The sequence below is a fragment of the Manacus vitellinus genome, unplaced genomic scaffold (genome assembly GCF_001715985.3).
Source record: "Manacus vitellinus isolate BGI_N305 unplaced genomic scaffold, ASM171598v3 scaffold_24_pilon, whole genome shotgun sequence".
Taxonomy (NCBI): Eukaryota; Metazoa; Chordata; class Aves; order Passeriformes; family Pipridae; genus Manacus; species Manacus vitellinus.
In genome coordinates this window covers 2,645,742-2,657,392 of record NW_021939798.1, presented here as the reverse complement: position 1 = coordinate 2,657,392, position 11,651 = coordinate 2,645,742, and the positions used below count along the sequence as shown (strand labels likewise).

Here is an 11,651-nt window from a genome sequence, read left to right as displayed (position 1 = left end):
ACAGGCCCTGAACACGGGGCTCGTGACGTGCTGTGGGCACGAGGGTGCCCGGGCTCAAAACAGGGCAGGGAACAAACTTATTTTTGCATCCACAGAAAGAGGTAATTTCTCTAATTTTTTTTTTTTGGTCATATTTTCTAATTCCTCACATTTTTTCCCTGCAGAAACCCAACACTGTTTCCCAAAGCTGACGAGTGGCACCAGTCCCACAGCAGCCAAAAATCCCCTGATCTGAGAGTGCAGCTTTGGGAACACCATTAGGTGCAGCAGCAAATACTGCTGATTATAAGTTGTTTATAACTTCAGTGAAGTTTTCCAGGGCAAACATCTTCCTCAAGCAAATTTCATTTTGACAGGAAGCAAAAAACACCTGCCAATTCTTTTTTTACACCATCACCAGGAAAGTAAAAGTACTTTGTTTCAAGTGCTTTAAATGCTGAAATGATCCAGCACCAGCTCAGTCCCTGCAGAAGTGGAATCTGAAAGAAGAAGGGATCACCCCTGTTGGAAGGGGTGTCTTTTGGTGTTTTCATGACAAGAATTCCCATATTTGCCAGTTAGAAACTCCAGGGAAATGTGAGGTCACATCCCCAGCAGAGCCCTGTGGGGAAACAGGTACAAGTGGCACCTCCTTCATACCTCTGCAGAGCTCCCTCTCAGGTGTCTCCTCAGCAGTGCTCTTGCAGGAGGAGATGCCCCCCCTCAGGAGTGCAGGCTGGTGTAGTTGGTCACTGAGCAGCCACTCAGCATTTTTGCCCAATTTGGACTTCACTCAAAGCACAGGATGGACCCACTGTAGCAGAGCTAGATACACTCTCAGAGGGGCCTGCAGGCTCTGCTGTGCCAGCTGGAACATCCTAAAGGAGGAAGGTGGCCACAGAGATGGTACCAGAACACTGGGTTCTACCTCTGACAGCCAAAAAAATGATGAGGTGGTGCCTTTGCAAATGGTTTTTAAAAGCCTGGCAATAATCCTCAGTGCTGAGGGCTGAGCTGGCACACATCAGCAGCTGGACACCCAGGATGGGCTCTGCAGTGTCACACTGGGGGAAGGACTTGCAAAAATTCATGTCCCCCAAGCTGCTTTAGCCTCAGGTCATCTGTAAAAGTGAGGAGCAGCAGCTCATCTGCCAGCTGATTAATCAGCTTTGCTGCTGCATCACTGTGCTTTTAATTGACCTGTGTCCCATACATGGATATCATAGAATGGCCTGAGTTGGAAAGGACCTTAAAGCTCATCTCATTCCACCCCCTGCCATGGGCAGGGACACCTTCCACCAGCCCAGGTTGCTCCAAGCCCTGTCCAACCTGGCCTTGGACACTTCCAGGGATCCAGGGGCAGCCACAGCTTCTCTGGGCAACCTGTGTCAGGGCCTCCCCACCCTCACAGGGAGGAGTTTCTTCCCAATATCCCATCTATCCCTGCCCTCTGGCAGTTTGAAGCCATTGCCCCTTGTCCTGTCACTCAAGGCCCTTGGAAATAGTCCCTTTCCATCTTTCTTGTAGCCCCTTCAGGCACTGGAAGGCCACAATTAAGTAACCCCAAAGCTTCTCTTCTCCAGGCAGAAATCCCAGTTCTCTCAGCCTTTCCTCATAACTAAAGTAGTAAATGCAGCTTGGTCAGACCTGACACCCTAAGGACAGGCAGGCAAGGAAAAAAGGGACACAAGCACAAGGAAATGCCCACTGTAAACTCCTCTCCCTTCCAGTCCATGCTCCTTCAGCAGGACACAGCAGCTCCAAGGAGCTGGGACACCAATTCCCAGTGCACTTCTCCACTCATCCAACACCCCCAGAGGCTGTTCCCCTCAGCCAACCCCCCCATGGGTGCTGGCACTCTGTGCTGATGCCAGCAGGGTCACAGGAGCAGAGAAGGAGCCCTGTGTGTGGGGCTGTGTGGGCGTTCAGGCATCTCATCTCCATCCCCGGCCCTCGGGGGCAGTTCTGAGCAGCAGAGCTGCAAACAGCTCCTGCCATGTGAGGCAAGACCAGCAGCAGAGGTTCTGGTCTCCTCCAGACCTGAAAGCAGAGAGCACAGAGTGCATCACCACCACCTCCTGTGCTCCTCTGCTTTCATTGACACGGGGCTTTTAGGAAAAGACTCAGAAAGTTAAATGCTGTTTGCATGGGTAGTTTAATGGACTCCGGAAAACACACAAGAGCATCTTCTTTCTTTGCTTTGCTTCCAGCTGCAGGCAGATCAGTCCTTCCTGCTGGCACACACCAGGTTGCTCCATGGCAGCACACGGGAGGGAGGTCTCCTTGCAAAAATAACCCTGTTGTAAACACACTGTGATGGCAAAGTGCTCTGAGCCGGGGGCATTCCCACGGAGTCCTTCCCGCTCCCAGGGCTGCTGCCTCTGCTCAGCACCTGGGGCTCCTCCTCAGGACCATCTCCTGGAGGCTCCATGTTCTGCTCTGTCTGTGCAGGGGGGTTGGATGGAGCCTTTCTCTGCTGGTCCTGCTCAAGGAGCCTCCTGACCAGGGGCTCTGTGTGGGTGACGTAGGCAGGCCCGGGGCGCTGGATCTGGATGAGGTGTCCCGGCAGCCCCACGTTGGCTGAGGGCAGCACAAACTCTGGAACCCAAGAAACAGATACCATGAGATCCCAGCCCAGCTTCTTCCCTCTCTGGGAAGGGTTACAAAGAAGGGTGACACCAAGGATGCTCTTGGGAGGCAAAGACCACGCTGGGATCAGCGATGGCCGTGGAGGGCCAGGCAGCACTGAGGCACAGCAGTGCTCTACCCAGAGCTACTTTGCATCAGGATCCAAATAAGCCATGCAAGAAACAGAGATATGTCCATACTTTCTAACCCTTGAGCCTTTATTGCTATCTTTGAGCACAGGAGGAGCTGCAGGAGGTCAGTGTTACACCAAGAAACAGTGGGAAAGAAAAGGGGGTGGGGTGGAAATCAGCAGTTCTTGTTTCTGCAGCACTGACCCAACCCAAGGCCAAGGCAAGCCTGCACTGAAGACCTTCCCAGTCTCATCTTTCTGTCCTAAACCCCTTCATCACTCAAGTCTTGCACCTCACACACAAAGCCACAAGGCTGGCAGAAATGGCTGGAGCAATAAGGCTGAGCCTACTTGAGAAGGTGTCTGTCCAAGGGAGGCTTCAAAGCAGAAAATCCAGGAAAAAAAGTCATGCAGGAAAGGAAGATGCATTCAGACAGATCTTGGAAAATGAGATCATTGGTATCAGTATTTTTAGATACAGAGTCTTCACCTGACACAAGGCTTGTCCTTACCTCTCGTGCACTATTTTGTTTTTTCAACTGGGGATAATTCTGCCCTTCTCTCCTGCAGAGGGACAGTCCTTTGTGAGCCAGCTGAGCATGTCAGGGAAACACCCAAAACTGCAGCACCCTGGGGTTTGTCAGGGCTCTGACATTCAGCTGCAATACCCAGGGTCCCCTCAAAAGTGCCAAAAAGCTTTGGGTGCTCAGAGGGGGGACAGCAGAGTCAGAGCTGGGAATGAGGTTTCTCCCAAGGTCCCACCACGAATTAACACCAAAAGGCTCAGAGCTCCAAGATAGGGTTTTAGAGAAATGAGAGCATTTAAAGACTGTAGTAAAAGATAATCTGAAGCCTTTAAAGTTGTAGGGACAGAAGGGAGGAGGGAAATTGTATTTTCAGTGGTGTCTGCACGAAGCCACATCCATCAGGAAGAAAATTTTTACAGAGAGAGGGATCAGCCATTGGAATAGGCTGCCCAGGGAGAACGTGCAGTCACCGTCCCTGGAGGTGTTTAAGGTGAGACTGGATGTGGCATCAGTGCCGTGGGCTGGGAACCACGGCGGGGTTGGATCAGGGGTGGGACTGGATGATCCTGGAGGTCTTTTCCAACCCGGTTGACTCTATAATTCTATGATTCAGGTTTCCAAGCCTGAGATCGTGCACCACACTGCTCCTGCACCTCTGTCCGTGCCAGGGCTGGCTCCAGGTGGGCTCTGGGTGTCATTAGTTTACATTCTGGACAATAACATTCCTGACAAACTCCATTCTTAGGGGCTTAATATTTTCTCTTGCAATTATAAACTTTTGAATAACTTGTCGAAAAAATGGACTTTCTGTTTCAGAAATTCGTGCTGAATTTGTGTGGCCTCTTCCATCTCCTAAAAGCAGGGCATTGGAAAGTTAAATTAGCCTATTGGGTGTAGCAGATGAGACAAAGATAAAAGTGATATTCTCTTCTGAACTGGGAACTGGGTGAATTTCTCCTCTCTTCAGCCCCAACACTGCTTGTTCCTTCCTGGAGACTCCTCTTCTTAACAGGTAATTTGCAGATGATAACAGTAAGTGATGGGCTGCCTAAACTCCTCGACTCACTTCCCCCATTACCGGGATTTGTGGTGGCCTGGACTGAAGACTGAAAAGAGCATCTGGTTATAGCCAAAACACCAAAAAGACGCTATGTGTGAAATTTAAAAGACATATATGCTCATTTTTCTGTGTTCTGCATGTTCACTGCATACCTGTGGAGAGACTATAAGAAGGTAGACTTGAGGAGAAGTTTCCTTGCAAGGCACAAGCTTGGAAACGGATCTCAGAATTTTTGGAGCAGACTGTGTGTGGGTGTAGGCGAATGCACCTGGATTCTCCACTGGGCCTTGTGTGTCTCTTGACCAAAGAGGAAAGAAAATACTGAGGGTACTCCCAGAAATACAGGAAATACAAGATAAACAGTCCAAAAAGTGCTCTGGTTACTAGTCAAAAGAACAAATGGGAAGAAAGCAATCAGGTGGGAAACGTCAGGAATGTGCTTTTCCACAAGCCGTGCTCCCACCTGCGCTGCGGGAAGGCGGCCGCGCTGTCCCGGACACAGCCCAGCGCTCCCGCCGGCAGCTGCTCCCATGGCATCCCGAGGGTTGGGGTCTGCTCGCCTTCCCCGTGCTCTCCAGAAACAGCGAGCCATCCTCCCCGCAGGGAGACGTCCCACATCCAGCCAGGACACCCCCGGGAGCAGCCCGGGCTCTTCCCCGAGCCAGGAATAGAAACGGCCTGACGTGTTTGCACGAGAGGGGGAAACAAAACAAACAAAAAAAAAAGTTTCCATGCCAAAAAAGTTTTAGTGCAGCGAAACTCTGTACCTACCCCCTGTGCACACACGCTCAGCCCGAGCAGGGGGAAAAGCCCAACCAAAAATAGTCTTGGTTTAAATGATGAGATTTCAGACAGTGGCACACTCTGTGCTTGAACAGAATTTATTTTGACAGGCTGAGATAGTCCATGTCTCTTGGAATGCCTGTTCTGACTCAGTGTTTGGAGTTTTTAACCCTTGTTGCAGCACTGTTTTTACTGCTGAGTTCATCAGGCTGATGGGGAGTAAAACCACTACAGGAGGGTTAAAAAAAAAATCTTGTTAAAGGACAGTTTGACTATTTTCTAAGTGTTTCTGATGACTGGGGAGTTCTGGCTCAGCCCATTCTCCAGAGAGCTGGGAAGGACAGCAGGCCACCCCCAGCAGAAGGAATTGGGGTACCAGGAGCTGCTCTGAACAGGGACCCATCGGCTTGATGATGAGTGTTTTCATGTGTGAGGTAAAGCCCTGCAACCTGGTAATAAACCAGCAGGATCAGACACGAAACAACGCTTAGTGAGGCACAAAAAGCTGATCTGGAGCCTTTTCCCCACTTTTATAGGCCGTAGTTCATGTCTTTGTAAAAGGAATAAACACACAGATGCCATCCAGGGCTGAGCTGTGGGGATAACAGCAGAAGCACAGCCCATGGAAGGAGTTCCATATACCCCAGAGATGCAGCAAATCCCTCCCACCTGCTCCCAGCAGGACCCAGAGCCAGTGAGACGGGTGCCAGGGGGGACAGGGAGTGTGACAGTGAGGGCCAGAGCAGCACCCCCAGCTCCTCACCGTGCAAACACAAGCCTAACGTGGGGGAGAAGTTCCTGCTCCTCACCACCAAACAAAGCTCTCCCCATGTTCTGCAGAGCAAACAAAGATCCAGCTCAGTCCCTCACCCTGAACCACCAGCTGTGCACTGGAAAGGCAAGGAGTGAGCACAACGAGGTGGTGGAGCAGGGAAGGACAAGGGTTGTGGTGCTGGGCTGTGGCTCCAGCTCCTCTCACTGCATGCCTGGTGTTGTCCTTGGAGCCTTCCCTGCACTGAGCCAAATGTTCCCAGCTCAAAGGGCTCCTGATGTGAAGACACTGGCTGAGCTCATGGGTCCAGGACAGAAGGACATGTGCATGCACCAGGCATGTCTCCCACATTTGTTTAATCCTGGATAAATCCTGCTACTCCAGGGATATTCATGTAGGCTGGGGTTTCAGAAGAGCCTTGGGCTCAGTTGTGTTGCTACAGCATCATCTCACAGGGCAACAAAACCTGATGGACAGCACCCCCAGTTTGGATATTTGATGATGTGGGAACATTGGTGACAGGATAAAGTCTGGATACCCACCAGATGAATTTACCTGTGCAGTGGTGGGTGCTTGGGTGCAAAGAACCTCAGACGAGTCCACAAGGTCTGCCAAGTTGCCCATGTTGGAGTGAGGAGACAGAGGCTGGTGCAAATCCCAGATATTTCTCCTCTGACCTTATCTCTAACCCTTCCCAAACCAGCAGTAACTAAAGAAGCTCCAGGGAAAGGACACACAGAGTCTGGATTCATCAACTTTCCTTGGATTACATCCCTGATGTGAGGCAAGCCACCCCAGAAGGGACTCCTTCACACCAAGGGCATGACAGGAGACAGCCAGATGCCACAGCAGCACTGGAGCTGAAGATGGGAATGCAAAGATGCCAAGGGAAAGCCCAGAGCTGACAACACCTCGGAGCAGAACAAGAGGGGATCATCAGCCACCATTTGTTATTTACAGCCTGTGCTTGGCTACTGGCCTGGAAGGGAAAGGGCTCCACAACACCCCTGGGAATGCTCTCAGCATAACTGAGCGTGAGCTCCTCTGCCTCAGAAGCACCTGCCAGGGAGTCCTGTCTCCAGGACTGTCCTGGGAAAGGCTTCCCAGAGCAGAATTGGCTTGGCTTCCATCCCATTGGAGGCACAGGATTGTTGCCTGCCATTACCTCCCCCTGCCTGGGGTCTGTCTGAAGCTGTCCACACCAAGGGATCAGCTCGTGACCTGCTCCAATGGGAAGTGCTCCAGGCTGGACATGGCTTGGAGCAACCTGGGATAGTGGAAGGTATCCCTGTCCTTGGCAGGAATGAGATGATCTTAAAGGTCCCTTCCAACCCAAACTTTCCTGGGATTCTATGATTCAGTCCAAAAAGCAAATCAAAAAGCCTCCTTTGTCCACCACAAGCTGCCACCCCTGCCCAGCTCTGCAGGATCAGCAGCAGCCAGGCCAGAGCCAGGGACCCACCTGAGACCCTTCCCACTGCTTTGGCAGCACAAGCCTCCAGCCTGCTCTGTCCAGCCAGGCTATAAATCAGACTCAGGTTGTTTGGACACCAGAGGAGCCCACTCTGGAGAGCAGAGTTTAAAAGACCCAAACACTGATCCTTTTGTGACACTAAAAATGGGCAATACCAGAACTTTACAGTTAATTACAGAATTACAACTCCTGTGAGAATGGGGACGCACATGGACAACTTTAAATCCACATCAAAGGCTTCTGAGCTTCTAGTGATTGACAGTGAAAGGTCCAAATTTCTCTAACTACATCCAAAACAGCATCACCAAAGCCAGGCACTTCCAAAGTGACACAGAAGAACTGTCACACAGAGAACACAGCTTGTCTTTATTAACCAGAACATAAAGCACATGCTAAGTCCTGTTCAGGCTGTCCCCAAATTTCAGATGTAATTATCAATTCATGGCTGTGTTATATACCTGCCATTGCATTAGGCCTCATTTTATTCCTTTCTTTTACCTCTCCATGATGAGGAGGAAACTAGAGACAAAGCCCTGTTGCTAAAAGCCTTGGTCAATAAACATCTCCCTCCTGATCTACAACACTCCACTGATAGCACACAAGGGAGGCAGTAGCAGGGCAATAGCAAGGTAACAACCACTGCTTATTTTGTTTTTATTTTCTCCAACTGCAGGTTGAGATATTCCCCGTAATAAAAGGGAAAAAATCTCCCCAGAGGAAGAAGGGAGGGTTGCTCTTTATGAGAGACATAAAGCACCCAGCACTTTGCTTCATGCTACAACTCATGTGAATTTGCAGAGAGTTGCTGGCACTGGGACAGTTTTCACACTCTTATATTTAGAGAGACTCGCCTGAAAAACAGCCAAAGCTGTCGCTTATAAATCAAATTGTTCTGACAGTGCCCAGAGCAAGCAGTAAAAGCAAATAGAGGGAAATGAAATTACATGTTGCAGAGGGGACTCTGTGAAATAATAAGCTTTTATTTTCTGTTTTTTAAAGTTCAAGATAATTAGAACTAACTCTTTCCCCCCCTCTGTTCTCTAAGTTGTTTCTAAGCCAGCCCCTGCTGTCGGGCTCTGGGCCCCCAGCCTCTGCTTCCCTGGGCTTTGGACATGTGGTTCCCATATTCTTGGCTGGGGTACACAGGCCTGCAAGAACTGACATCTCCACAGGGTGGGGTGGAAAGGATTCCACATGGGGTTCACTCTGGACATGGGAACCAAGGCACACACCCCTCCCCAGCAGCTCATGGGCACCCAGATTGCTGCAGCACAGTCAGTCCACGGGACACCCAATCCAGTGGAAAGAGTCTTGAGAGGGAGACCCTGTCACCCTGGGACATGGTTGGGGTGGTGAACAGGGGGGTGCTGGTTCATGGTTGGACTTGATGAGCTTAGAGGTTTTTCCCCACCTTAATGATTCTGTGATCTTCCACTGACATGGGATTTCTCACTGGAACTGAAGCATCTGTTTTTCTTACAACCAAACAGAAGTGTGGCACAGAAAACCCCTGAACTCCACTGGGAAGACATCAGCAGCTGTGGCCCTTCTTCCCCACGCCCCTGGGAGCCAAGAAGCCTGACAGGCACTACTGGGCACATCTTAACCCTCTGTTTTACAACCTTGGTTTAGCCTGCATTTCTGGGGGATCCTCAGGAGAGGAATTTCCTGCCTCCAAGGCTCCTGTCCAAGGGCTTTGCAACCTCTCAGCTTAAGCAACACGAAGAGAACCAAGTGCTACTCTGCCAGAAGTAAAATTCAGACCTTCCTCGTCCTGTAGAGCTCAACAGCAGTTTGCTCTCAGCTTCAGCAGGATTTTAATTTGACACTCAGCAAGAAGCCAGAGAGAACAGCAATTGCAAGTTCAGCTGCTGGGAATGAAATAAAGCTGATGAAAGGATAAGAGCAACAAAAATCCCCTTTATTCATTCATGTGATTTTACTGTTTGAAGTTCTCCATGAGTTGCTTCCAACCCAAACTCCTCCCCATCCATGTGAATTGGAGGCTGTGATAAAGATGGAAAGAGATGATCACAGGCTGTGAAAAGGGCAGGAGAAGGAATGGATGAACAGAAGAGGCAGCAAGACAGATTTGGGAAGTCAGGATCCCATGACAGATTCCAGGCAAGGTGAAAAACCTTGTCTAGGTGCTGAGGCCACAGTGAAAAGCCAGTAGGAGAAACAAATAGCTTGACAAGTGGTTTACTACTGTTTATTCCAGGGTGGACTTGATCCAACATCAGATGGAGTTGACAAGTGCCCATCCATTCCCTTCCAGGGGCTTTGGATCCACTGGACATTGAACCATGGGGTGAACTACGATGGTTCATTAGCCAAGATCCTGTCCCAGGCCAAATACTTCTAAATGGGTGCTGAAGTGAGGAATGAATCCATGTGGGTCCCCACCACTACCTCAGCCACCCCAGGATCCACTTTCCAACCCTGAGTTTTGAAAACTGCCTGAGGAACACGAGAAAAAACCATGAGGGCTTCCCCAGCAGCAGCAGTTTGCAGGCACTGCACCCCCCAGGTTATTTTGGGTTTGATTTTCTTTTTTTCTTTCCAACCCTGAGTTTTGAAAACTGCCTGAGGAACACGAGAAAAAACCACGAGGGCTTCCCCAGCAGCAGCAGTTTGCAGGCACTGCACCCCCCAGGTTATTTTGGGTTTGATTTTCTTTTTTTTTTTCATGGGACATGTTTGACAATGCTCCTGGTGACAGCTCAGGTTTCATGGCACAGAACAGGACAGGGAGCAGCCCAGCTCAGTGAACAATACCCACAGGAACGCATTTTTAGTCCAGCTGTGTTCTCTGCAGACACAACATTAGTCCTTCTTTCACTTCTAGTTTTTCTTCTCATAAAGGGGAAGAGAACATGGTAAAAAGAAAAAAAACAAACAGAAGGTGGAGTCCAGGATAGAAACCTCTGGTGCTACACCCGAGACGCTCCAGTGTGCACATGCAAACAGCAACCAAAATAGAAGGGGTGGTTTCTCAGCTGCTGCTGTTAATTTGACAGTCACTTTAAACCAGGGGAACATCTGACCCCAGGGTGGGATGGGTGATGCCCCAGCAAGAGATACTGGGCCAGGCTGGTGTAAACAGGGGTGAGACACCAGATCTATAGGCACAAGCTTGCCCCTGCTATCAGAAAAGCAGCACTGGCTCAAATTAAAAGCAGCTCAAGCTGCTGGTTTGTCTCTCAGCCTGGCTTTAGTCACCTTTCCTGCTGATGTCTGGCTGGTATCCCCCAGATATCCCAGCATCTCTGCTGGGAGGTGGTTGACAGGGACAGCTTGTCCATCCCATGGGTGCTGTGGAGCAGGGGGACACCCATCTGGGGGAGCAGCCAGAGCACAGAAATTCAGCTAAAAGTGCTTGATTATGTGAAAACACAAGGAGGCAAATAGTTGACATTAAGCTTTCGGGAAGGCTGTGGGACTGGGCAGTTCCTTTCAGCCCTCACACAAAGGCACCCTTTTTGTCTCACTGTAAAACAGAAATGAGATTGAAGAGTCTGTGGAATTCCTGGGCATTTTTTTCCCCTGGGAGACGCAGTGGCCCCACAGTCCAATTCCAGTAGGATGGAAAGGACGAGATGTTCCTGTGTGACTCCACATCCACCTCCTGCCCTCCTGCTGCCACAGCCCCCCAAACCCTTTACACCCCCAGAACCCCCTCCCTGCTTGCAGCAGATGGAGGGGCAGAGCCTGGAGGTGCCTCCCCTCGGGACCAGGACTCACAGCTACACCCACACCTGGAGGTGGTGGAGGGAGCCATCGCTGAATCCATCCCCTTTTGGAGAGGGGACAGCAGCTCCACAGCCAAGCTGCTGAGCATCTCCAGGCCAGTTGATACACCAGGTTTCAGGTGTGTCCTGGGAGCCAGGACAGGTTCCCTTGGACTCATCAGTCCACACAAACCTCCAGACCTTCCCCCAATGAGGGGCATCAAGCCCACACCACCTTCCAGGCCTGCCCAGCTCCCCATCCACACCCATGCTCCTGTCCCAGCAAGGACCAGGAGATGTCTGCTTCTCCATCAGTGCTGTTTCCAACAGGGCTGAGGATTCCTCTCTGTTTTCTTCATGGAAGTTTTTGCCCCCCAAAGTTTTGTGCCCCAGAGTGCCCACAGAGGGCTTGAACCAACCCAAACCCAGCATCTGGCTGTGGACAGGGCACCTGTGGAACACAGCAGCGCTCTTACTCCACCTCCTCTTGCCTCCTACCTGACCCTCTGTGAACATCTGCCACCTCAAAGACTAAGAATTTGGCACAGACCCCACCATCCTGCTCAT

General features: G+C 50.6%; 1 protein-coding gene across 1 annotated transcript in view; it reads right to left on the bottom strand.

Moving 5' to 3' along the window:
* Window positions 1-2,125: 2,125 nt before the first annotated feature.
* The window catches only part of CDRT4 (CMT1A duplicated region transcript 4), a 25,540-nt gene continuing 16,014 nt past the window's right edge, over window positions 2,126-11,651 (bottom strand). Inside the window, exon 2 of the mRNA XM_018073171.2 lies at window positions 2,126-2,577. Coding sequence (XP_017928660.2) covers window positions 2,201-2,577 — 377 coding nt within the window. The 3' untranslated portion in view covers window positions 2,126-2,200. The remainder of the gene's footprint in view (window positions 2,578-11,651) is intronic.